General features: G+C 38.3%; 1 protein-coding gene across 9 annotated transcripts in view; it reads left to right on the top strand.

Annotated features, from left to right (window-relative positions):
• Positions 1-26,368, top strand: part of PHLDB2 (pleckstrin homology like domain family B member 2) — a 162,098-nt gene that overhangs the window by 57,691 nt on the left and 78,039 nt on the right. For all 9 annotated transcript variants that reach the window (XM_081542523.1, XM_081542512.1, XM_081542532.1 and 6 more), the window contains one exon: positions 7,616-8,964. In XM_081542523.1, the coding sequence (XP_081398649.1) occupies positions 7,616-8,964 (1,349 nt within the window). The remainder of the gene's footprint in view (positions 1-7,615; positions 8,965-26,368) is intronic.

The raw sequence follows: 26,368 nt of genomic DNA, 5'->3' as shown, positions 1-26,368 counted from the left end.
CAATTCTCCCCACACACACACACACAGACAATGGCACTGCTTCTGACAGACTGCTCTAAGCCGGTGTCTGAATTCAATTACATGTCATCAGTGTGTGCTTTAAAATATTGCCATACCGTAAACATCAGTGCTGAAAGAGGCTGGCCTGTGGACCACCAGTGCACTGGGAGAGCTTAAACACCAGGCATCAACCACTGTCTGTGACAAATACATTCCCAGAGCCAGTTCCTCAGCTCTAAGGCCCCTATAGGACATGATAGAAACTCAAACTTTTTCATAAAGTGGAAATTTTAACCTAAACCCTCCTGAGTTTTAAGATTTTTGTTCTGAATTTGCCTCTGTACACAGTGGCTCAGTATAAAGAATCCGTCTGAAAAAAAAAAAAGAATCCACCTGCCAATGCAGAAGAGGCATGTTCTATCCCTGAGTCAGGAAGATTCCCTGGAGAAGGGAATGGCAACCCGCTCCAGTATTCTGGCCTGGAGAATTCCATGAACAGAGGACCCTGGCGGGGTCCAGTCCATGGGGTCGCAAAGAGTCAGACACAACTGAGTGAGCATGCCAACGTGCCACGCCAATCTACATCCTTTCCCCAGCAATATGAAAAGGTTTCCGCCTTTCTGTGACTTGTTCTAGCAGTCCCCTTTTGATTAACTCCTGCTCTATTGGATGATCCTGAGAAGTGTTTGTGCATGGCAATATAAAATGACAAGGAACATGTTGTATATTTTAAGGATTCTTCAAACTCTTGGTGTAAATTACCTGGAAAACTGAATTTATATATATAGGCCAGACTTTAAATCTCTGTTCTCTAAAAAAGTACACACAACACAACAGATGCTTCATTTTAATTTGTTTGTTTTTTAAAACTTTGCTCCCTGGGTGTGTTTTCATTATCTTGAAACCCAGATCCCTACAGCTCTGGCCATCACAGTGCTCTGAAGCTCACCATTGGTGACTTACAGTTTGGTTAGGATTAACCTCACTATGATGTTATTTGGTACAAATAGAGCTGAAAATTTATATTTTGAAACGCACACCAGCATTGTGCCAAAGAAAAAAGAATCCACCAAGAAACTTGCAAACATCATCCTTGAGATTAGTTTTTCCAGTAATTTACTTCTCAAGGGAAACATGTACTGTGAGTTGCTATGCTACCTTCCAAAGATCTCTAAATGACTCCTGGCATTCTCTAATTGACAATAAGATGATACACATTTCAGGTGATAAAAAAACAAGAGCTCTGGAGGGATTAAATTTATGGATTGAAAAGTAAGCTCAGATGTTTCAACACACACTAACTTCTTTCCTGTTTAGACGTCCCCATGTTGTCTTTTCTCTCAGATGGGCACCAGATGGCTTCTTCCCTTTTCCATGCCCAGTTCTCTTTCTGTTCATGTGCATGAAGTGTATGGAGCCATTAGTGCCCAGGGACTGTTTTGCTTCCACACTAACATAATGCAGTGATTTTATAATTTCCCTGAGACTTATTTTTTGTTAACATAAAATGTATAGGAAACCAAAAAGAAACAGCAGTGGAGATCAAGAATCCAGTCTGGAAACCTTGGAATCTTCCTCACCTCTTCTTTTACACGTGTTAACACAGACTTCTTTCCTGCTGCGCTTCCACTTGTGTGTCACTTTGATAACCCCCTTTCACCTCCCACTGTTCTAGTTCTTCCTCTGCTTTTTTCCCCTAACCTCAACTGCAGTCTCTGATGCGTTGTCTGCAGGGTCCATCACGTCCCTATCTCCCTCTCTCCTGGGGAATTAAACCCAGTGCTTCCCATTGTATATCCTCTGCTCTCCTGCCTCTGCTCTCTTTACCTTTGCTTCATCTCATTGAAAACATGTTACTACTTCCTGTTGTATGTTTCCCTATACTCTTCCCATCTCTAGGCCTCCACTCTTATGATCTCACCCACGATGAAAAGAATACCCTGGAAGTAGGGAAGGAGAGAGGTATCATGAGCCACTATTGTCACTCCTAGGATCAGAAAGCCACCTGTGTGATTCTCCACCTTTTGAATTGAATTGATTTGTGGAATTAAGTCTTGAAGATCTCAAACTGATACAAGGATCCATATATATGTGTTCAGCTATGGCTGGGATACTCAGATTCAGTAACTTGAGTGAATTGCATGTTTATGCTGCTGCTACTGCTGCTGCTAAGTCGCTTCAGTCGTGTCCAACTCTGTGCGACCCCACAGACGGCAGCCCACCAGCCTCCACCGTCCCTGGGATTCTCCAGGCAAGAATACTGGAGTGGGTTGCCATTTCCTTCTCCAGTGCATGAAAGGGAAAAATGAAAGTGAAGTCGCTCAGTCGTGTCCGACTCTTAGCGACCCCATGGGCTGCAGCCTACCAGGCTCCTCCGTCTATGGGATTTTCCAGGCAAGAGTACTGGAGTGGGGTGCCATTGCCTTCTCCGTTACATGTTTATACTTGATGACAAATCTTTAAATGCACAACTTCTTACACATCTTCAACAAACCCAATAAGGCTGAAATGAAAAACTAGAGTATCAAGCATGAATATTTTAAAATATCCTCTGGAATGCTCTTCCATCCAAATCATTTGTGACTTTCTTCTGCAATATGTATGGTGGAGAAATGTTGCATGACTGTTTCTCGGATGTGACTTATTATTTGCAAATGGCCTGCTTGTCTCTTCCCTAGAGACTGTAAACCTAATCTTTCAGCCAGCACTACTGTGGAATATTTTGTTTGGCCAGCTAAACTGCGTCAATAATTATATTACATTTCTTTTTTTTTTCCTTTTTGGCTGAATTGGCTGTGTTGTGCAGCATGCAGGATCTTAGTTCCCTGACCAGGAATCAAATCCATGCCCCCTGCAGTGGAAGCGTGAAGTCCTAGCCACTGGACAACCAGGGAATTCCCAATAATCATATTTTTTGATTAAAAAAAAGTACATGTGAGGAGGAGGGGGGACCCCTATAGGGTAGTAAGAATACCATATAGTAGTTTGATACTCTCTAGTTTTATTGGCTCAAAGGAAGAGGAAACAAGAGTTTGGTAATATTTCATTTGGGTGATTGAGCAGCATTTGCAACTGCAAAGAGGTTGAAATATATTAACACATTTTATCATCTAAGATGACATTAATGTCATATACTGCTCAGTCGAAAATTAAACTTTTATGTATCCATTTTGACATGAGGTGTTAAACCTTCAATTCCATACCATTAGAGTAAATATAGAAAATACAGAGTTCTGGGCTCAGGGCTTAGTTTCTAACTTCCATTGCACAGCATCTGCTCTGGTTTGCTTTCGGGATTCCTGTCTTGCAGTTAATTCTGTTTCCTATTTTGTATGCATTACCTTACAACCAGAGCCTTGCCCACTAACTGGCTTTAGTTCTTTTCTTGTTATTCTAACATCTGACTTAACGGATTTCCCTTTGTATCCTTGTCTAAAATGAGCTAAATGGTTGGAGGATTGCTGTCAGATTTAAACCACACTTAAGATAGGCATTGACTTGGACCCCACAGAACGTATCTTACATGATGGTGTAGATGGGAAAAGATGTAGGTAACTATGAGAGAGAAATACATAGTTTAAAAATAACTCACTTTTTTTCCTGTACAATTTTTGTTATTAATTCTGTCAGAGACAGAATATTTGCTGGATGTACCAGTAGTCTGACCTCAGATGGGCTTGAGATTTTGTTTATATTTTTAAAACCTCAAAATTTTAGGTGTGGAGGTAACTTTATGCTATCATTGGATAATACCCATCAGATTCCCTTTATTTCAGTGGGACTTAACTCCATCGTCATTTCTTCCTGTTACTTACCCAGACTACCCCTCTCACTGGGTTAGCCCCCCTCCATCTGTCAATCAGTTCTTTACCAACCTGTCAGTCAGTCCCCTATTAAGGCGTGCGTCACATTGTATAGCATTTATTCATACATGTATTTTCCACTTTGGATTGTAAGCTATGTATTAGCAGGAAATGGTATCTTTGACCACATACTTTCCAGGGCCTAGCTCAAAGCCTGGTTTATAGTAGGCACTTAATGAAGATTAGCACCTTCATAGTAACAACTGTCAAATCTCCGTAGCTTAAGACAATCTTGAATTGGCAAAGGCCCGGTTCCCCATTGTCCTCACTGAGGGAGGTAGGCTAAAGAAGCCTTTACAGACTTAGACACAAGAGGGGTATGGAAATGGTGAATCATGACAGCTCTTGATGTTTCAGCTTGGAACTGACACATCACTTTCTCTCATATTTCATTGATCAAAGCAAGGGACATAGCCACACCTAATGTCATAAGGATGAGGAAGACCAACACTGTTGTGTTTCTGAAAGGAAAGAACAGGAATAATAGTGAGCAACACCAGTGCCTGTTAAGCCAGTGTCTGAGATGTGGTAGGCACTTAATACATGATTAATGAATGAAGTACCTAAAGCTACCTGTTAGGATTTTAATTTTTTCTATACCATGAGCAGAATCAACTCAAGTAATGAAATAATCTAATAACTACATTAAAAAAATGAGCATACTAATATTATTATCTAAGCTATATTCAATAAACATCTGGAGACCTTTTTAGTAACACTCTGTTCATTTATTCATATTAGAGAAGTGATTAGGGATATATATTAGTTATGTTTGATTTTACACTTTCAGATGTATAAAGTATGAAATGGTCACAGTAAAGTTAAAATGTTAGTTGCTCAGTTGTGTCTGACTCTTTGTGGCCCCATGGACTATAGCCTGCCAGGCTCCTCTGACCATAGAAGTCTCCAGGCAAGAATAGTGGAATAGGTAGCCAATCCCTTCTACAGGGGATCTTCCTGACCCGGGAATCAAACCCAGGTCTACTGCATTGCAGATAGATTCTTTACTGTCTGAGCCACCAGATTTGTATAATTAGGATTTTCCCCTGAATCTTTTAGAAGATTTGGAAGAAAACATCAAAGGCTTCAACTGACACATTAAGTTAGTCTGATCAAGAAGTTCTTTAACCTTTTTTTTTTTTTTTGTAAGAATTAGCTCAAAAATTGAACAAGAGCTTAGGAAAAATGAACATCTACTCAACTTAAAAGTGGAGTATTGCTTCAGATTATATGTTAGTATTTTACACTAATTTTTCATTCATTGTCAAGGCAACCCATACACATTGTATAAAATCTGGAAAATACAAACTAGTTTAAGAAAGATAAATTAAAAATCACTAGTGTGATTTATTTCATTCCATTGTTATTGTTGTAGAATTAACATATGGAAGAGGAAAGAGAAGATACTGGCCTGTAATAAGGGGGTAGCAATGGAAATAGCAAGAAATGATCAGATTCAGACAATGTTTTAAGGACAGTGTTGATAGGATTTGTTGATGGATAAAATGAGAAAGGAGGGAATGAAGAAGTGACAGATGGTAGAGGATATAATGATAGAGGAGACCAATGATGACTCCTTAGATTCTGGCTTAAACATCTGTGTGTAATGCATGTGTATAGGTGGGTGTGTATATAAGACTGCACTCATTGTATGTATGGTTTTTAAAAATTTACTGAACATTATATTAATGTACTTTTTATGTTATAAACATACCTCAAAATAAGATTTTAAGTGGTTTAATATACACTCATGACATACTATGGTTTTTAATTTTCTCCCTATTGTTGGGAAATTAGGGTATTTTTTCCTTTTAATAAATAGCATGGTAATGTTCTCAGGTTCCACCTACTTCCTTGTTTCCTCAATTCAAAAAAATTTTATGTGAGGGAATTGGCCATGGTTTGCTGGAATTTCAACATGGCAAACCAACATATGATACAGTTAGTCAGAAATAGAAGGAACCAAGACTGGATAGAGGTCATCTTGATTTCAGTCCTCCAAGGGGGACATGGTGAGATAGATATAGGCTGAACCAGACTAGTGTTGCTTTCAACGTCAGAATTGGTGGTGGTAGACAGTTGTTGAGAGGGACATTTGTGACCTGTCAAGAGCCAGAGGGCAGGGCCGGACCCAGCTGGGAAGCAATTCTAAAGGAGAATCTTGAAAAAAAATTTTTGAGGTCCAGTTCAAAAGATAATCATGTCTTTTTATATAAGGGCAGGGCTTTGGGTTGGAGGATAAGGACCCCAAAGGCAGAGCTTGTCGGGGGGAAGCTGCAGCTTTGAGGGTGTGAGGACTCAGCCCATCACTAGGATTTAAGCAGCCAGACTGTTTCTTGGCCCGACTCTGTGGGTGAAAGGCAGTTCCTTATTAGGCTGCCTGCATTTGCCCAGGAAATCTGTGAGGCTGAGCAAGCAAGATGAAGATCCTCCGTCTGAGGCTGGGAGAGAGTGGGGAAGGCTGTGATGGATAATTGAAAACTTGTGTTCACTGAGTGTCTCATCTGTGGGACAGTGGGAGTCAGGAGGGGCTGGAGATATGATAGAAATACTGTACATAACCCTCCTCCTTAAACTTGTATGTTGGTCACAGAAACAAGCACATTACGATATTTATTACTAACCAAACGTGATTCTGTTTACATATCACATATTACAGAGATGTAGTAACTGGTGTCTGAGGTGCCTAAGAAGTTGGAGGACAGTCTTAGCAGTGCCTGAGTTCAATGGGAATGTTTAAAATGCATTTTCACGTTGATGATAACTTAAAGAAAGTATTTTGATCAGTTTAAAATATAACCTTTTGCATTGGCAGGGTTAGTTTATAATGAAAAGACATTTTCATAGACTATAACTTTAGTTTCTTAAGTTAATATTGTTCAAACTAGGGTCCAAAACATATTCTTACAGGTGCATCCATTAAAAAATTATTTTATTCACTGTGGAAAATAGAATATTAATCTGAACCTCAAAGGATGTGTGGGTTCAGATGGCTGTAAAAGAAGGAGAAAGGTGTTTCCATGAGAGGAGAGAGTTAGATCAAGGATGATCATGGTGCCTCTGGGATGCCTGGGAACTTGAAGGATGTATCAGTTTCAGGTTTCTAGATATTCTACCTGACACTGATATGTTAGAAATGTGGGGACCACTCTTCCCTCTACTATTGTTAATACCTACCTTTTTATAATGGATGCAGGAAGTTTTTTAAGTCTTTTTGTTGAGAAGGTAACCCTCATAGTCCTCTTTTAAAGAATCATCTTCTAACCCTCATGTTATTGATCATAAAATTTTCTTTCTCTGCTAGAATGTGAATTTAGTTTCCTTAGAACTTCTGAGTGGTTAATGTTTCTTACAGAGACATCTAAGGGAAAGCCCATTGCCTCATCCCTTCAGGTGTTTGCTAGGTACTCAGGAAGCAGGTGGTCCTCCAGAGAGTAGAACACTAAAGGGTCATTGTCTTTTTTAGGTACCATCCCCTCATCTTGCACTTGGTGTTAGGGATTTGTTCCTCTCAAATATCACTGATGTTCTCTTGAATTATTTTTCTTTTGTACAGAAAACATCCCAGATCAGTGGTCTTTAGTCATCTTCATTTTGCAGGACAGCTTTACTAGGTTTATTACGAAAACAGCAATGTATCGGATTGCCAGCCTATATGTGTACCCATGTAGGCTAACAAGTGGTTGGTCTTTTTAAATCTTTGTTAAGTAAAGCTATCTGTCTCTCTCTCTCTTTTTTTTTTTTCTTTGCAGATTCCAACAAGATTATGGCAGAGCAGAGCCACATGCAAAAGCAGCTGGATTTACAGAATGGTAGCTTAGAGGCAGGCTTTGTGGGGAATTCCCTCGAAAACGATTCCCAAAACATGATGGAGAGCCTGAGCCCAAAGAAATATTCTTCCAGTCTGAGATTTAAAGCCAATGGAGACTGTTCTGGCTCCTATTTAACCCTCTCACAACCTGTGCCTGCTAAAAGAAGCCCTTCTCCTTTGGGAACCAGTGTCAGAAGTAGCCCTTCTTTCGCCAAAATCCAGGGAACTAAGCAGTTCTCTTGCGATGGAAGTGACAAAGGTATTTCCATGAAACCGCCCACCCCTTTACGCAGCACTTCACCTTCCCTTAGTGGATATGCACTTGGGAGAGCAGACTTTGATCATTTTCTTGGCCGGGACGCCGAAAGGTCCTTGAGGCTTTCAGAGAAGCCTCCCTATTCCAAATATAGCTCAAGGAATAAATCCCATGACAATGTCTACTTTCTCGGAGGGCTGGAAGGCCGAAAAGCATCTGGCTCGCTCCTGACCATGTGGAATGGAAGTTCCCTGAGTGACACTGGCTCCTCGCCCATCAACAGGTCAGGGGCGGCCAGCATGCCTTCAAGCCCAAAGCAAGCCAGGAAAATAAGCATCCAGGACAACCTGATACTTCAGCCCAGGTTGAGCAGACACCGGGACCCAGCATCTGAAAACATCAGTTTAAGAACCAGGAAGTACTCGAGCGGCAGCCTGAGTCACATGGGCGCCTACAGCCGCTCTCTCCCCAGGCTGCATAGAGCCACCGAGAACCAGTTGGCACCTCTCAGTCTGCCTCCAAGAAGCTCTCTGGGCAATTCCAAACGAACGAAACTAGGGGAAAAGGATCTACCTCATAGCATCATAGACAATGACAATTACCTGAATTTTTCTTCTTTGAGCTCAGGAGCTTTGGCCTATAAAACCTCTGCCCCCGAGGGCAGTCCGTATGTGAGTTCCACTCTCAGCGTGCCTGCCAGTCCTCGAGTGGCTCGCAAGATGCTTCTGGCCTCCACCTCCTCCTGCACCTCTGATGACCTTGACAGGGCTTCCTACTCGGGTACCAGCCCAGGTCATTCGTTTCCTCCTGGGGAGCTGGACCGAGCGTTTGCAGCCAGAAGGAACTTCTCGTGTGGATCTGTCGAGTTTGATGATGCAGACTTGGACAGCCTCAGACAGGCCTCAGGAACCCCCCAGCCTGTCCTTCGGGAACGGAAAAGCAGCATTAGCTCCATTTCCGGACGAGATGACCTGATGGATTATCACCGGCGGCAGAGGGAGGAGAGACTCAGGGAGCAGGAGATGGAGCGATTGGTAATCTCTTCATCTGACTTGACCTCACTGTTTCATTGAGCAGCTTCTTGGAGACAAGCTCCAAGGATACATGTGGGTGTGTGGAATTTCCCTGTACACCAGCTCCTGGTATCCCTTCCTAGATTTCCTCCTGCTAACCTTCCTCTTCCCAAATCACTATTATTAGTTACATAGGGCTGTTTTGAAGGCCTACATGTGCCTAATGTTATATTACATTGCTCTGCAGAGGCCTCACAAGTATAAATTCTTGATAAATCTAACAAAGGTAGTTGTGAATTTTACTGAATTTCTTTAAAAAGTCTTATGGACTTTTAAGACGATGAAGAAAAACTGATATGTATTATTTACATCATCAAATTTGAATGTCTATGCTATGATGGTAATAGTCAGTGAAATGACAACTCACTGGGAATTAGGCAGTAAGTTTTTCTGTATAGCAAGTTGTCTGAGAAGTTGAAAGGTTGCCCCAACGGTGCTCAACCTTTTTTCTGCACTGTATACCCACACATACACACATACCACACATCATACTTCAGCCATGTCTTAATACATATAATGACTGCAAACTTCACATGTCCCCCAAAGTTACTGAGTTGTCTTTTTCTACGGATTTATGATTACTATAAAAAATATTGAAAATAGTAAGAGGGAACAGGAGAGTCCCACTAATGAATGAGAACAAGCTGGCACATTTTTCCATTCTCTTTTCTTTTAAGCATAAGTTTTTTAGGGTGAATACCTGTCAGATTATTTTGATTGATTAATGATTTCCTTAATGTGGGAAGCAGTAGGATGGTAGAGCTGATATTCTGAAGTATAGGAGTATCAGAGTATTTTAGTTACGAAAAAAAAGTATGCTGGAATAAGATTTCTGAATCCCATACAAAGCTAGTTAATGCCCGACCGGATGGTAAAATTGTAACTTTTGGATTATAATGAACAGAAACTATTTACCTCTATATAGGACAGAATTTTCTTGAAATTTTAGAGAAGTAATTATCTGCATCAGTTGCAGCTCTTGGTAAGTTGATGTCTATCCTTACAGAGTTTCCAAATGGCCTGATCCATATACTAGTGAATGAAGACAAATGTGTATGCCTCAGAGAACTTGGTGTCCTGTGGGTGGGGATAGCAGTTTCTTTGTTACCCACACATAATCTCCAAATATTTCTCATGATCACAAAAAGGCATTATATTTGGGCTTGATTCATTGACATAAATTAGAAAAGGTTGTAATTAGCATATAAAGGCCTTCTTGTATGTGAATAGCAAACCTAGCACTATACTGTACTGAACAACTCTCATTGATAAAACCAGAGAATCTATCTGATAATTTATTAAGGTATCTAAGCGAACATTTCAGTGGCTTCATCTCTCCAGGGGTCTTCCTTAAATACTTTTATTTACTCTTCTGTTTTAAGGAAAAGAAACCAAACTTGAAGTTCATTGCCAGCAGGTTTCATCTTTAGCATGTATAAGTGTTGGTAAAGTTCTCTTTCCTCTAGTTTTCCCATATCTGCTGAGGTTCCTGGCGATCCAGTGACCTTTCTTACTGCCTATAAGGTTGGTGTCCTGTAAGCCACAAACAGGTCCTAGATCAACTTCTTAGGAGAGGTTTTGGGTATTAACTTCAGATATGAGGTTATAACCCTTTTTCCTTTATAAAGAGCTTTTTAATAAGGAATGAGGCTTATTTTTAAGTAAGACACTCTACATTTGGCGCTATTGCATTGTCTATTTGTCTGATTACATCCCAGTGAAACAGAAAACAGATTCTTATTGAGTGTATGCAAATAATGTTATTGCCATTAAAAAGTAAAGTGACTCAGAAAAAAATATCACTTCCTGAATTCTGAGAGGCCAAGGAGAACAAACTGCCATTAAAGAATGTTTCATTTAGTTTGCAAAATCAAACTGAATTGAGGGTTAGAGATAGAGATAGATCACAATGAATGGTAAAAGGGTTTTCCCCATCAGAAAATAGAACATTAACATTAATGCCAATAATTTTCCAAAACACATATCTGCATTTAGAAATCAGATTTCCAGTTTCAGTTCCATGAGTTCTATATAATTAATTCTTATTCCTCTAGTCTTGAGTCATTAATTTGATTTCATATAGTCATCTATTTCTGGACTAAATGAAGTCCTGAAAGTCTGATTTAGTTGCTAGTACTATATGATACTTGTCTGTATAATGCCAGCTCTTCTGTCAGCCTCTGCCTGTAAGTCCAGTCTTTGTAATATTATGAGTAATGAGTATCTAGTAAAGTTCTATCCATGAGGCTCTGAGACTGTCTTTCTTTGTTAAAGAGACATCCTCATCTATAATTGAAGCAGTCTTTAGGTAAGCATGAGAGGAAACCACAGACTATTGGGTGAGGGTAAGGGCAAGTGGCTGTGGTTAATCTACAGTTAATTTAACAAACTTGATCAACAAGAAGGAAAGTTTGAATCTTCTATTATGCAATAGGATGTTGGTCTCATTTAATTAGTGTTTCACGTAAGGGTAAGAACATATTACAGAGGGTGAGAATATTGACATATATCCAGGGCCTTTCCATAAGGTATGCAATCACCAAGCTTTATAATATTTTACCTATAAAAAATTGGATGAGGGAAGGCTGAGCTTCTCATTTGATCTGACAAATCTTCCTGTGCATTTTTTTGATAATGTTGAGCTATTTGTACACGGGGTGTAGTGAATAAACCTAAATATTTCTAGCATTCTTTTTGTAAGGTTAAGAAAAAAAAATCTTTGTCATTGCCCAAGGGTCCTCTGGGAAAACTTAGAGATAGTTCGAGTGTGAAGGGTATCTTTGAAGAATCTGTTTTCCTGAATTTAGGGTCTGATCTTGGGAAGGCAAAATCAAATATTATTTAGAGATTAATAATATAGGATTATGGATGCCTGAGAAAATGAATATTGCAGTTTGATTACCTAATAAAGTGAGGATAAGTTATTTATTATAAATAATAAACCTTAAAGTAACCAGAAATGACCTATTTTGATCGTTTTAAATATGCAAGTATATATCCCAGTTAGGATAAGACACAAAAGATTATTCTTTTGAGATGCTGAAACTCTTCTCTCTGGACAGATTACAAAAATAAACTTTTACTAGCCTTTGTAAGCATAGGCTGATTTCTCCAAGATTAGTAAGTAGGTCCTTTCATTAGGAGCTAACTCCATTTTAGTTTTACATTAATAGAATACTTCTCATAAAAAAGTTACTTCATAAATAAACTCATCAAACTATTCAAATTTTGCTAAAATTTTAACATTTTATTACATCTTTACAGAACTAACTTTGTAAATGTTATAAACCCAGTCAAATATGCTCCTTTTCTGCAATTTTTCATGTAATTTTATTCATTTTATTAAAGTACTGTTGATTTACAATATTGTATTACTTTCAGATGTACAACATGGTGATTCAATATTTTTATAGATTATATTCCACTTAAAGTTATTATAAGATATTGACTATATTCCCTGTGCTATACCATATATCATTGTAGTTTTTTATTTTATATATAGTAATTTGTGCCTCTTAATTCCTTACTCCTATAAGTCCCTCCCCACTACCCTCTCCCCACAGGTAACTACTAGGTTGTTCTCTATGTCTGTGAGTCTGTTTCTGTTACATTTATTCATTTGTTTTATTTTTTAGATTCTACATGTAAGTACTAATGTACAATATTTGTCTTTCTCTAGCTGACTTATTCATTAAGCATAATATCCCACAGGTCCATCTGTGTTGCTGCAAATGGAAAAACTTCATACTTTCTATAGCTGAGTAATATTCCATTGTCTATGTATACCACATCTTCTTTTTTCATCGTCTGTCAATATATCTACTTGTTCTAAAGTGATAGTCATTTAAATTCTAAAAGATCTACATTTTTTACTCCTTCCCCCACATTTTGAGTTTTTGATATCATGTTTTACACCTTCATGTCTATCCCTCAGTTGTTTATTGTAGTTATAATTGATTTTACAATTTTTGTCTTTTAGTCTTCATGCTCGATTATTATGGTTGATCCACAGCCTTTACTATGAACTTGCCCCACCTGCGTGATTTTTCCTTTCCTATAAATTCTCACTTCTTATTGTAGCCTTTTGTTTTCCTCTTAGAGAAGACCCTTTAACACTTCTTACAGGGTCACTTTAGAATTGATGAACTCAATATTTCCTTGTCTGAGGAGTACTTCATCTCTTCTTCACTTCTGAAGGATAACCTTGTTGGGTAGAGGATCCTAGGTTGCAAGTTTTTCCCTTTCAGCATTTTAAATATATCGTGCTACTCCCTTCTGGCCTGCAAAGTTTCTGAAGCAAAAAGAACTGATAACTTTGTGAGGATTCCCTTGTATATGGCTCTGTTTTTCTCTTGTTACCTTTAAAATTCTCTCTTTATGATTAACATTTGCCATTTTAATTATGATATGTCTTGATGTGAGTCTTTTTCAGTTCATCCTGTTCGGGACTACCTATGGACACGACTGAGTGACTGAACTGAACTGAACTGATGCTTCCTGTACCTGGATATCTGTTTCCTTCATCAGATACATTTTCCACCCCATCCCTCTCTCTCTTCTTCTTGAGGGAACCCTATAATGTGAATATTATGATGCTTGATACTGTTTCAGAGGTTCCTTAAACCACCCTCATTTTTTAAAATTTGTTTTCCTTTTTGTTATTATGATTAGGTGTTTTCTTTGTATCTTCTAGATCACTTATCACTAGGTGTATCACCTCATCTTCTTTTAATTCCTTCTAGTGTATTTTTCATTTCTGATATTGTATTCTTCAGCTCTGACTTGTTCTTTTTTTTTTTCTAGTTCTTTGTTGAAATTCTCACTGTATCCATCTATTCTTTTCTTAAATACAGTTATAATCACTTTTATAATTAATGCTTTTAATTTTTTATCTGGTAAATTATTTATCTAATCTTTAAGGGTGTTCTCAGCACTGTTTTTTGTTCTGCTATTTGAAACAAACTCCTCTGTCTTCTCATTTTGCTTAAATTCCTCTGTTTCTATGGAAGTAGGTGAATAGCTACCTGTTGCAGTTGTGAAGGTGTGTCCTTGTGTGGGAGTGTCCCTGTACAGTCTGTGTGAACTCAGTGGCTTTAGTGGGAGAGTTGGATCTGAAGTGAGCATGGATGGCGCTTTCCCCTGGGGTGTGTTGTCAGCTGTCACCTTTGTAGGAGGTACGGATGGAGATGGAAAGGTGGAGCCAGGGCCCCTTGTAAACCTGGGCTTCTCCTGTGCTTAATGACTGACATCCCTCTACTGGAGGCAGGCCCAGCTCTCAGGGTGCTGGAGCAAAAGCCTTTTGGGTTGGATTCAGACTGGTTCCATCCCCTCTAACTGTGTGCTTTCTCTTCACAGTCGCACTTCCACCCTAGAGAAGAGCAAGCCAGGGCTGGAAGGCCTGGTTTCGGCACTGGATTCAGACTGTGTTGCATGCTGAGACAGTCCCAGCAAGCTGGTCAGAATGCCAGGCAGTTTCCAGTTTGTTGCCTTCAGGACCACTTGCAGCCAAATCTGTCTTTACCCTTTTCAGACACAGAACATGGTTGAGCTGGCTCTACTTCCTCTGTATGCACATCCCCCTGTCTTCCAAAAACAGCAGCGTTGCCCTAGTATGGTGCAGCAATAGGGCAAGAGGGACTGCAGTAGGCACCCAGTGCAGGCAGGGCTGCAGGGTAGGATGGTTGTGAGAAACCATCTAGAGCCCTGGGCAGTTTCAGTCTGCTTTCTGCCCCTTGCTCTGGGAGTAAGGAAACGTGTGTGCTCTTCACAAGTGGAGTCTCAGTTTCTTACGGCCTTCCAGTAAGTCCCACTGGTTTTCAAAGCAGCTGAAGGGTTACATTTTCTGGTGTTTTACCTAGGACTGGGATGCCCAGTATTTGACTTGAACCCATCACTCTCCAGGGAGGATCCCTGAGCCAGTGATAACCCTTCATCTTCTGCATCCCCTCATGGAGATGCGGGTACCAACCTCATAGTTTTCCCTCCCTTCCTACTTGACTGTGTGTGGGCCCTTCTTTACAGCCTTGGTTGTAGAAGAGCCTCCAATTTGTGCTCATTGGAAGTTGCTCCACACATGGTTGTACTTTTAATGTGTTTGTGGTGGGGGCAGTTGAGCTCAGCATCCTCTTTACACTATCTTGAACTCCCTAACATCCAAATCTACAATTTTTAAATTTCTGTCAACTTTTGTTCTTCACAGTCTTCTTTCACTTTCTGGAACAACCAGATACTAAGGTAAATGACTTAAGATATTGTAAATTATGTTTAAGAATATAATTACTATTGATAGAAAAAGACTTGTCACAATTATAATTCAGTGTGGTTGAACATGAATTTTGTGTTCTTTTTAATCTTATACTGTATATAGAAATAATCTTATCTTTTCAGTAAACTAGTACAAGACATTAAAGAAGTTCAGATCAACTAATCTGTGATAAAACTAATCTAAACTTATCTTAAAGATGAAATTATACTTGTATTATACTATGCACCGATAAGATAATGCAAAGACATATAGCTGTTTTTTAAACTAAATTATCAAATCAGTGTATGATAATTTGTATAAAGATTCACTTTAGTCATATAAACTTGTTTTCTAAGGAAAAGAAAACTGTTTCTAAAGTCAAGACTTTTGATGAAGAAGGTCTTTTTCTTAAAAGGAATACATTTAAATTTTTAGAATTTCATTTTGGGGGAAATTTTGGGAATATAAGATTTATTTAAATGCTTATTAGTCTCTATAAACCAATCATAATAGAGGTCCTTTGTTTTAATTTATTATTATTTTCAGAAAGTAAGAAAATATTTCACTCTCACATGGTGATATTTTTTTCTGTTACAGAAACTGGGCAAAAAATATTGTCCTGATTTGAGTTTATAGATAGAAAAATAACAGATGAAAAAGAACGACAAACATGCTAAACCATGCTCGCTGGAGAAAGGCTGGCTTCCAGTTCTCCCTGACAGATCACCAAGTGGTCAAATCATAAAACCAGATTCCCAGTTATCGAACCATTAATGCAGATAATCATCAGTTATTTGCAAACCAAAACCCCGCTCAGATGTAGACAAGAATCAGAAACATAGAATAGGTAAACACAAATGATAGAGGACAGTGAGTCAGTGAGGGTAAAGTTCTGCTGCCATTTGGGATTTACTCCAGGAGCCAAGAAAAGCTATGCCTGGGCTTCCAGCCCATGAGATATTGTTCATGAGTAGTACAGTTCAATTGGCTCTTCAGAATCCACTGGGACAATTAACTGGGATCTCCATGTTGTCAAAGCATAATTTTCAAAAAATAAACGCCACTCTTAAACAAATATAAAATTAATAGATGCCAAAGATTTATTGAATTCATTAATGAGGAAACCAAGCAGGATAAAGTAGATACACTAATATAATTTCTGTAGTATTTTTTAACTAAAGTTTTGACTATCTTAGTGTTTCATTTGGATTTTTTTTTACATGTGCAATCTTTATTTGAAAACTTAAGATAATTATTTAAAGTATTGAAGACTGAACCCTAATCATGAACCTCCAAAGACCTACTAATGGAGTATAACTGTTCACAGTGAGTCAACATTAAATAGCTTCCAACTGCTGCACTATTTGAGTTGTTTCATTTTTAATAATTTTTCTTCCTTCTTTCCTGCTCTAAGCTGCCAGGTTTTCTTTTGTCATTGTGCTAATCTTTTTTTAATTTATAACTTTTAGAAACCAGATATCAAGCCTTGTTTAAAAATATTGCCAATTATGAGTTACTGGCGGAGAAGGACACGGCACCCCACTCCAGTACTCTTGCCTGGAAAATCCTATGGACAGAGGAGCCTGGTAGGCTGCAGTCCATGGGTTCGCTAAGAGTCGGACACGACTGAGCGACTTCACTTTCACTTTGCACTTTCATGCATTGGAGAAGGAAATGGCAACCCACTCCAGTGTTCTTGCCTGGAGAATCTCAGGGACGGGGGAGCCTGGTGGGCTGCCGTCTGTGAGGTCGCACAGAGTTGGACACGACTGAAGTGGCTTAGCAGCATGAGTTACTGGTGCAAGTGAGATCTTGAGAGGGTCCTTTGTGCATGAAGTGTGTGTCAGCTCATAGACCTTGTGACATCATTTTGGGCTGGTGAGAGGTCATTTAAACTTCCCAGTGCTGAGCTGTTTTCCAAGTAGAGGTAATGGATAAGGTACCTCTAATGGGCTCGAATGCTGATCTTTTGACAAACTAGATGTTTCAAAGACTAGAGAAATCATTATAAAGTAGACAAGATAGTCTTTTGTTCATCTCATTTGAATCCTGCCTCCCTTCCAGTAATATAGAGGTAGTGATGGCCCTCTAGTTCATCTTATGGTCCAAGACAGTCAAAGTCATTTTAAGAAGAAAAGGGGAAAATTAAAAGCTTAAAGCAAATCCTACTGCTATTAAGACTCTATTTGGCTCCATCACCAAAAGCATCTGTGTGCTATTGTGGAGAACTGGTGGATTCCCACAGCTTGCTTTGTAGCAATCCAATGTTTTCTTTCTGGTTGATGATAGTCATCTGCAGTGCCTTGATAAACAGCATTGTCGCCATTTAGAACTATGTAGAACCACACTTGGCATTCATTTCTCCATGCGTGGAACAAGTTGTAATATGATGCCAGTTCTCATGAGGCACCATGGAATAAGATTTTCTAACTGTTTACATACTCTACCACCCTGGAGATGAGGTTGACTTCCATGGTATTTATTACTTGAATAGGTGAAATGTCTGGAACAGCAGTTGTCTGCAATTTAGAAGATGTTTTGTTCTAATACCCTCTCTGAAAGCACTTTACAACAAAAGAATTTTAAGTTGCAAAGGGCTGGTACCATGCCTGTCTTACTCACTGCTGTACATCTCTCTACCTCATAGCCAAGTATGCAGAATATAGGAAGCAATGTACACATGTTTTTAGAAAGAGTAAATGAATGGCATTCATTCTGGCTTTTGTTACTCTGTGGCTGAAGTCTGCACCCTTAGCTCCCAGATCTCAAACTTAGGTTTATGCACATAGTTCTAGGTAACAGTGAAGCTATCTACAAAAGCATGCAAATATCTCAGCATAAATGCATTCTTTTTAATTCTAGAAATGGAAAAATTCTCTTCCACCTTTTCAATTAAAAATAAAAATAAAAGAAAGGTATTTTTCTTTATGTTGAAAAATTTGTGTCACTCTTTGTAAGATCTGGTGCTGTTCAAAACCAAGGCTTGCGTACTTTTGAATAGACAGTAGGTGTAATGTTTTTGAAGTTAAATAAAAGTGTAATTGAGGATACTTTAGGAGTTAAAATATAAAATGGAATTTATAAAAGTGTATATTCTCTTATACATTCAGTTCAGTTCAGTTGCTCAGTCATGTCCGACTCTTTGCGACCCCATGAATCGCAGCACGCCAGGCCTCCCTGTCCATCACCAACTCCCGGAGTTTACCCAAACCCATGTCCATCGAGTCAGTGATGCCATCCAACCATCTCATCCTCTGTCGTCTGCTTCTCCTCCTGCCCCCAATCCTTCCCAGCATCAAGGTCTTTTCCAATGAGTCAACTCTTCGCATGAGGTGGCCAAAGTATTGGAGTTTCAGCTTCAACATCAGTCCTTCCAATGAACACCCAGGACTGATCTCCTTTAGGATGGATTGATTGGATCTCCTTGCAGTCCAGGGGACTCTCAAGAGTCTTCTCCAAATTACCATATGTAAAATTGATAGCTAGTGGGGAGTTGCTATTTAACATAGGAAGCTTAATCTGGTGCTCTGTGACAACCTAGAGGGATGGGATGGGGTAGGGGGTGGGAGGGAGGTTCAAGAAGAAGGGACATATCACATTGTTGTAGAGCAGAAACCAACGTAACAGTAAAGTAATTATGAATATCTTAGAAAAGCATAAGGAATCACTTTAATTCAAAAACAACGAAAGGGTAGTAATATTCTATTCATAAATAAAGCATAAATTATGAATAAGAATTACTCAAAAAAATGTGTGTGTGTGTGTGTGTGCGCGCTCTTATCTCCCTGTGGTGGTAGTATACAGATAGCATTTTAGAGGCCAGAGAGTAAACAACCTTGATACTTCAGTTCTATAATTAGAAAAACGTATTTGGGAAACCAAGAAGAGTGAGCATTGTCAGATGAAAGTTACTCTACCTGTAGACGTGCTTTGCTTCTATATCTGCTTCTTGCTGCCTCCACTTCCTAGTGACTCCTGACCCCAAAGACAGTTTGGTCATTCAGACTGTTTTGTATTGTAAATTGGACAGCATTTCTTAGTTGGAAACAGAATGGACAATGTTATAAGAATGCTTATGGCTGCCTAGCCATCTTTCTTTTTTCCTAAGAAGAATGTGTTTGAAATGTGAAGGCAAACTTAAGTATTGAAAGCTATTTTGTACTCCCATCTGACTTGAAAGGCATCTGCTTCCTGATGTGGCCCTTCCTCTTGCTACATCCTGACTAGAGTTTAAATTTGAGGAAAAGAAAAAAAGGTTGCACTAGTGGGAAGCGAGCCACTTAAACTGCAAATGGGGTGAGAGGTTGGTTTACTAACCAAATAAAGTGAGTGGCTCAGTCTTTTTAAAGGGATATTTAGAAATTATGACTCTCTTCCTGTATTCTGAGTCAAAATGTCCATTAGTTCATTAATTGATTTAATCTTCAGGTTTAACATAAGCTTTAGAATGATTTGTTTCTGTGGAGCCATGCTTTTCTTAGCTCTGATGTTTAAAACAGCTGGTCAGCTCTCTGCCTTCTTTCACTTTCAGGCCTTTTGGATGGTTTATAGTCTGCTGCAGAAACACAATGTGAGCTGTGAATGTGAACTATGTATTTTTAAACTTTCTTACATTGAGAAAAACTTAAAAAACGAAATAATTATGATATGTTGGATATTGGTCAGTACAGGATTAGATTGGTAATACTGTATACTGTCTAAATAAGCTATCAGTTCTCTAAGCCAACTTCTTCCATTTCTCACACAATAAGAGTAAATCTATAATTAGTAAATAATATAAAATATATAATATAGACTGTTATCTGTGGTCAGATCACCTTGGATCATGAGAGAATGAAGACTTTATCTTTTAAATAACAAATTGCTGGCCTAAATGTAGATGTTCAGTAAATATTGAAGGAATTTATTCTTTGCAAACTAGAGTTGCCAACTATCCCCAGGTATCTGAGAATAAAAACAGTTATCCATCTTTTTTTTTTTTCTTCAGTTGGAGGACTAGATGGGTAGAAGAGGAAAGGGGAGGGGAAAAAGTAGCGTTTAGCAATAATCTAGTGACTCCACATTGGGGCAACATAGAGCCAAAAGTCTTAGTATAATTCTGTGATACAGTAGTCTATGGCAGTTGCTGTTAAAAGCGAGTTCCTCTATACTTGAGAGCAAACCCTAAGTTCTTGTTACAGTGGCAGTACAAGCTCTTTCCTCTTGATGGTGCCAAACATTTAAAAACCCCTGCTTAGAACTGAGGGATGTGTACTGTGCACCTCAGTTGCATAATTCAGCATTCTCAGGCTAAATGCTGAAATACAAAATGTAACTTAGACTAAAAGGAGGCTCCATATGCCACTATGTCACTTATGGAAAAAGTTACATTCTTTTTTTAAAATGATAAATCATTATAGAAAAACATATAAATTGAATGAAAATGGAAAATACTGTATATCAATATCAACAGGTATGTGGGAGAGGGGAGATGAGAGAAGACTATTGATTCTTTGTAGGAAAAAGGATCTCCATATTTGTTGTCAAATTACTTCATATTTCTAAATTAAAAGCCATTTATTGACCTGCCGTTGAAGATCTCTCATCAAATAGTAGATTTAGTGACTGCTGGCTAATTCTTATAATGAGAAATTTTCCCTCCCTGTTCTACAAAAGTTTATGGGAATATTTGCTATGAAGACTATTTTTAAAGTTTGAGGTTGATGCTTTAAAAAAAAAAAAAAAGTCCAAAACATGTATTTGAAATCAAACACATTCATCACTTTTTCAATGAATGAATTTTAATTCAGTCATCTCAATGTGTAGGTTAAGACATTTTAGAAGGCACTTTAAAAAAAGTTAATCTTTATATTTTAGAGGTAACTGTAGATTCCCATGCAATTAATTATAAGAAATAGTTCAGAGATCCTTTACCCAGTTTCTTCCAGTGGTAACATCTTGTACACTCTGGTACAATATCGTAACCAGTGTTACCAAGTCCAGGCTCCTACTGTTTGCCTCATGACATGCCAATAAAGAAAGAGAGAAGTTGTTGGGGCAAGAAATAGCAACTTTATTCCAAAGGACAGGAGACTGAGAAGATGGTGTACTAGTGCCCCATCTTTCCCAAGTTAGAATTCAGACTTCTTTTATACTGAAAGTGGGGAGAGGGCTGGTTGTGGCAAACTTAACTGCTGTTGGAATCCTTTCTTCTTGCAGCTGTCCATGTAGGTTAGGTCATGGTGTTCCTGTAAACCTCCAATAAGAAAAATGTTATTCTCTGTTCTGCAACTTTTTATCTCATATGAATGGAAAAGTATTATACTTTTAAATATATAGCCCTTGAGAATGGGCTATAATGTATTTCAGCCTACAGGCAACATTCCTAACTTGTAGCAAAAGCAGTAAAATATAAAGGGTAAAGAAACAGATCTAATATGGAGTCAGATTTGTTCTTCCCTATTATAGCAGGATATATGATGATATATAGCAGGATGATGATGCAGTCAAGGCACAGAACAGTTCTAACACCACAAGGGTTTTTCCTGTTACCCTTTTTATATCTGTGCCTGCTTTCCTCCTACCCTTATCTCCTCCTCAACCCTTGGCAATCACTGGTCTGTTCTCCATTTCTATATTTTTGTCATTTCAAGAATGTTACACAAATATAATCAGATACTATGTAACCTTTTGCATTTGGCTTTTTCTGCTGCATAATACTCTATAGAGATTGAGTCAATTTGTTGTGTTGTTGCCTTTTCTTCAGTTCTAAGTCTGGGATTTATGAGACAAAAGAAAATCCTAGGGAATTTGTCTCTGCTTTTCCTTGAGACTCTAGTTTCCTAGCTGATCTTCTGCTTTCTCCCCATTTTTCAGAGTCTTATGCTTGTCCTATATATATAATGTTCAAGTTTCTTAGTTGTGCTTTAGTGAGAAGAATAGGGCAAAGGATCTCTACACCATCTTCCCAGAAGCAGAAATCAGTAAGATTGGTTTTTCAAAGTTCAGAACAGCTAAGAAATTTGGTGAAATCTAATTGACTGTAAGGGAGATATATTTCTGTGGGAGGGTGTTCTGCTGAATAATTTTGGTTTGGAAAAATTGATGTTTTTCTCATTCAAAATTGCCAAAACCCTATCCCAGATCTGGGATTGTAGTTTAGATTTTGAAAAAAGATAATTTTAAGAAAAAACTAAGTACAGTTAAAAAGAACAAGGTTCTTCAGACATGTATTTCTTTCATTTTAATTATAGAATAGCAGAGCCAGAACTTTGAAAAGTTTGACTTTTCCATCCACTTATGAAGACCAAGGCCTAAATCATGTCAGACAGATTATAATTTTTGAAAGCTGCCTTGGAAGAAAGGAGAATATCATTACTTTCCTAACAACTCAAATAAAGAAAGAAGACATGTCATTGTTTACTTTTAATTTCTATATGTAAAACTCTATAGCATGCTTTTTAAATTATAGCACATTGTATTTCCCATGAGGTATATTTCCCAAAGATGATTGTATTACAATACTTTCAGTTGATATGTGATAGCCCACCCTTCTTTTTTTAACATGTTACACCTTCCCACTTTTTCACTCCAGCAACTTCTTTACGCATTAAAAAAAAGCTTATTTCTTAGGATAGATTTTCAAATGTGAAGATTGAGTTTTGGTATCTCTCATACGCTGGTTTTGATTGAACAGAATAAAATATTACATAAAATTATAAAAGTATTTCAGTGGGTTGTACATTGTAAACTGTAGCCTGTCAGGAGAAACAAACAAATCAAAAAGATCCTCTGGAACTTAGTTAAACCAAGGTGAAAATGTAAGCAAATGACAGTACTATTGGACTTTTATCATGTTTTCTTTAATGGTATGGAACAATCGCATTATTTCTTTAACAGAAGGTACTCAAGCACCATGTAGATTTTCTTCTGAAACAGTGATGTAAGAGGAAAAATACCTGGCATATTTTTCTTAAACACTGTAGAAATTATGATTATATTGATCATATGAACTTCCTTTCTTTACAGCCAGTGTTTATCAGTCTATAGGGAGAAGTGAATTGTTTTTCTCCTTAAATTTTCTGAGTAGAAGCAATAATGCTATGGAGACATTCATGCTGGTCATTCTTTCAAATGACATCTTGTAATATTTTAAGAGTAGTTCACCACAACTTGGATATTTTATAAAAGTAAACTTTTCAAAACTTGCATGTCTGCCAGTTGATTTTAAATGGCAAAATGATGCAGAAAGGCATCAGGAAAGGACTAAACTACAAAAAATCCTAGATATATGGTCAGAGTTTGACTTAAGTCTGCCTAGCAAATGCAAGGAATAACTAGAGGCAGAAAAAGAAAGTTGAGAAAAGATTCTTGGATTAGAAAGAAACATGATTAATTTAATAAAGTGGTAGTATTTGAGGACATGTCTGATGTAGATGAAAATAAAATATTACCTCAGCATACATTTGTATTATATGTAATCCATATAACTGTAAGTTATTAAATTATGAAACATATTAATATTTGTTGTAGTTCAGTCACAAAGTTGTGTCCAACTCTTTTGTGACCCCATGGACTGTAGCCCACCAGGCTTCTCTGTCCAGGGGATTTCCCAGTCAAGAATACAGGAGTGGGTTGCCATGCCCTCCTCCAGGGGTTTGTTCTGACCCAGGGATAGAGCCCACGGCTCCTGCCACATCTCTTGCATTACAGGTAGCTTGTTTACCATTGAGCCACCAGGGAAGCCCATATTAATATTTAAATATATTTTATAATTCTGTTGAGTTAAATATATTATATACTTATATTTATACATATTTTCTAAAGTATAAGCTCCTCCAGAAGAGGGACATAGCTAAAAATAATAGTAGAAACAAGCAGATTTAAGGGAGCTGTTGACAGACCACTTAGTAAGGTAGTTCTTTTAAAAAATGATCCGGAGTGTGAGGATTGATTTATAAAGTGGCATTAGGATAACTGAATTTCTTTGGGTATGAGCAAAGGCAGGATATGATAAGCTCCTCAGGTATTTGCATGAGGCATGTACTCACAGGGCAGGGACATGATTACCTCTGGCATTTAAGGTGAGCCAGGGACAACGTGAAATAGAAACCTGGATTCTACATCAGGGGTGAAGTGTGTATTGGTTAGGAGATGGAGTTTTTGGAAGGTAGTTCTTTCTAGGAGCTACTCCATAGACTTATGCTGTGGGGAATGTATATTGCTCAGTAGTGGTGGGGTTAGAGGGACCAAATGGCAGTGAGTGACAGAAAAAGATTCCTTCCTCCCTGGGTTACTTTGGCGACTGGCCTCAGGCACTTGATCTACCACAGCGAAGAATTCTAGGCAATTAGGGAATTGTTTCTCCTTCCAGATTGGCAAAGGAACTCCATAGTCTGTGAATTTTCAGGAAGATATTTGGCTGCATAAGATATTTTTCCTGTAGGCCACCAGTGAAGCTTACCTGAGCTTTTGTGTCCAGAGCTTTTATTGGACTGCATAACATAGGCATGATTGATTGACTGCCTGCGTGGTTAACTTCTGTCTCCAGGTTGATTGATACCACATGACCCAAAGCACCCACATGAAGTCATGTGGTCTTTCTTGAGTAGCCAGCCCCCACCCTGAGATTATCTGGTGTGGCCAACCTTTCCCTGATCAACAGAAACACTCTTATCAGTTATGACATAGATTACCTTCCAGAAGCCAACAGCAGAAGCAGACCTCTCTTTGGGCAAAGTCAAATTCTTTGTTACACAGCAAATGTATCTCAAAAGCGTAACACAACATAGACCCGTTTCACTGTCACACCCCGTGGCCAGCATGGGTTGAATGAGGCCTCTGCTCCATGCTTGCTCACTCACAGCCCAGGCTGATGGAGCCAACACCATTGCAGCGTCACTCTGCTGTGATAAAGCCAGGCATGTAATGAATAGTGTGCTGGCTATTTAGGCAGAAGTGACTCTTGTTGCTTCTTACATTTCGTTGGCTGATGCAAGTCTGATAGTCATATCCAGTTTAGGGGTTGGGAAGAAAAGGACCATTTTATTCTGTGCCCAGAAAGAAGGCAACTGATGCTAACACTCCCAGGGATTTATTTCTGCCTTAAGGGATTTATCTCTAAAAACACGGAGACCCACAGAAAAGACTTCTAAGCCATTGCTTCTGGTTTTCCTCCTTACAGACCCACCTAATTGAGACATCAGAATTTGATCATGGAGTCTTGGAAATTCAGTTTACATGCTGTCAGCTCGTCTCATTCTACCATCCACTTTTAAACCGAGATCTCTGACCCTCGCTGGTGCACCCTGTGGATTTATTCCTAAAGTTTATTCAGGGTGTTGGAATCTATTGAGTCCTGATATAAAGAGGAAGAAATTCGACCCATCTCTGCGTGTACCTCATTCCTCTTCCTCCAAAGAACCCCATCTCTCTAGCCACATAGTAGCTGCTGATCTTTGAGTGTACTGTGATAATTCATGACTCTATGACTTTGCTTATATGGTTCCTTTATAGAAATGCCTGCCCACCTGTCCAGCAGACCAGACTCATATTTATCCTTGAGAACTCAATTCAGATTTCTTTTTCTATGATTTTTATGCACTGCTTTCCCATAAAAGAATCCATGTATTTTCTGTAAACCTGTTATCACTGTTTCTTTAGTCAATTGCATATTTGTGCCTCTTGTTAAAGATCTGAGGGTACAAATGCTGTCTTTTTTCTATCTTTGTAGTCCCAGCACAATACCAGGCAGAGAGTAGCTTAATAGATTGTTATTGAACTGAGGATATGGAGACATTGAATCCTTAGGATTAATAGAAGAGTGAGGTCATATTTATCAGTTACAACAGGTCCTCTTAAATAGAGAAAAATATCTTTTCAACTAAATTATTTCTAATAACTAAAAGTTGACCCTTTTTGTAATAAATAACTTAGCATATATAGTTATAAAAGAGAGATTTTCTTTTTTTTTCCTTTTCTTTTGAGGTTTTTTAATTGAAGTATAGTTTATTTGTAATGTCCTATTAATTTCTAGTGTACAACACAGTGATTCAGTTTTTGTATGTATATATACATATATGTATGTATACATTCTTTTTCAGATTCTTTTCTTTTATAGGTTATTACAAAATACTTAGTATT

The sequence above is a fragment of the Giraffa tippelskirchi genome, chromosome 2 (assembly GCF_054371585.1).
Source record: "Giraffa tippelskirchi isolate mGirTip1 chromosome 2, T2T-mGirTip1v1.2.pri, whole genome shotgun sequence".
NCBI lineage: Eukaryota > Metazoa > Chordata > Mammalia > Artiodactyla > Giraffidae > Giraffa > Giraffa tippelskirchi.
This window is presented reverse-complemented; position numbering and strand designations above follow the sequence as displayed.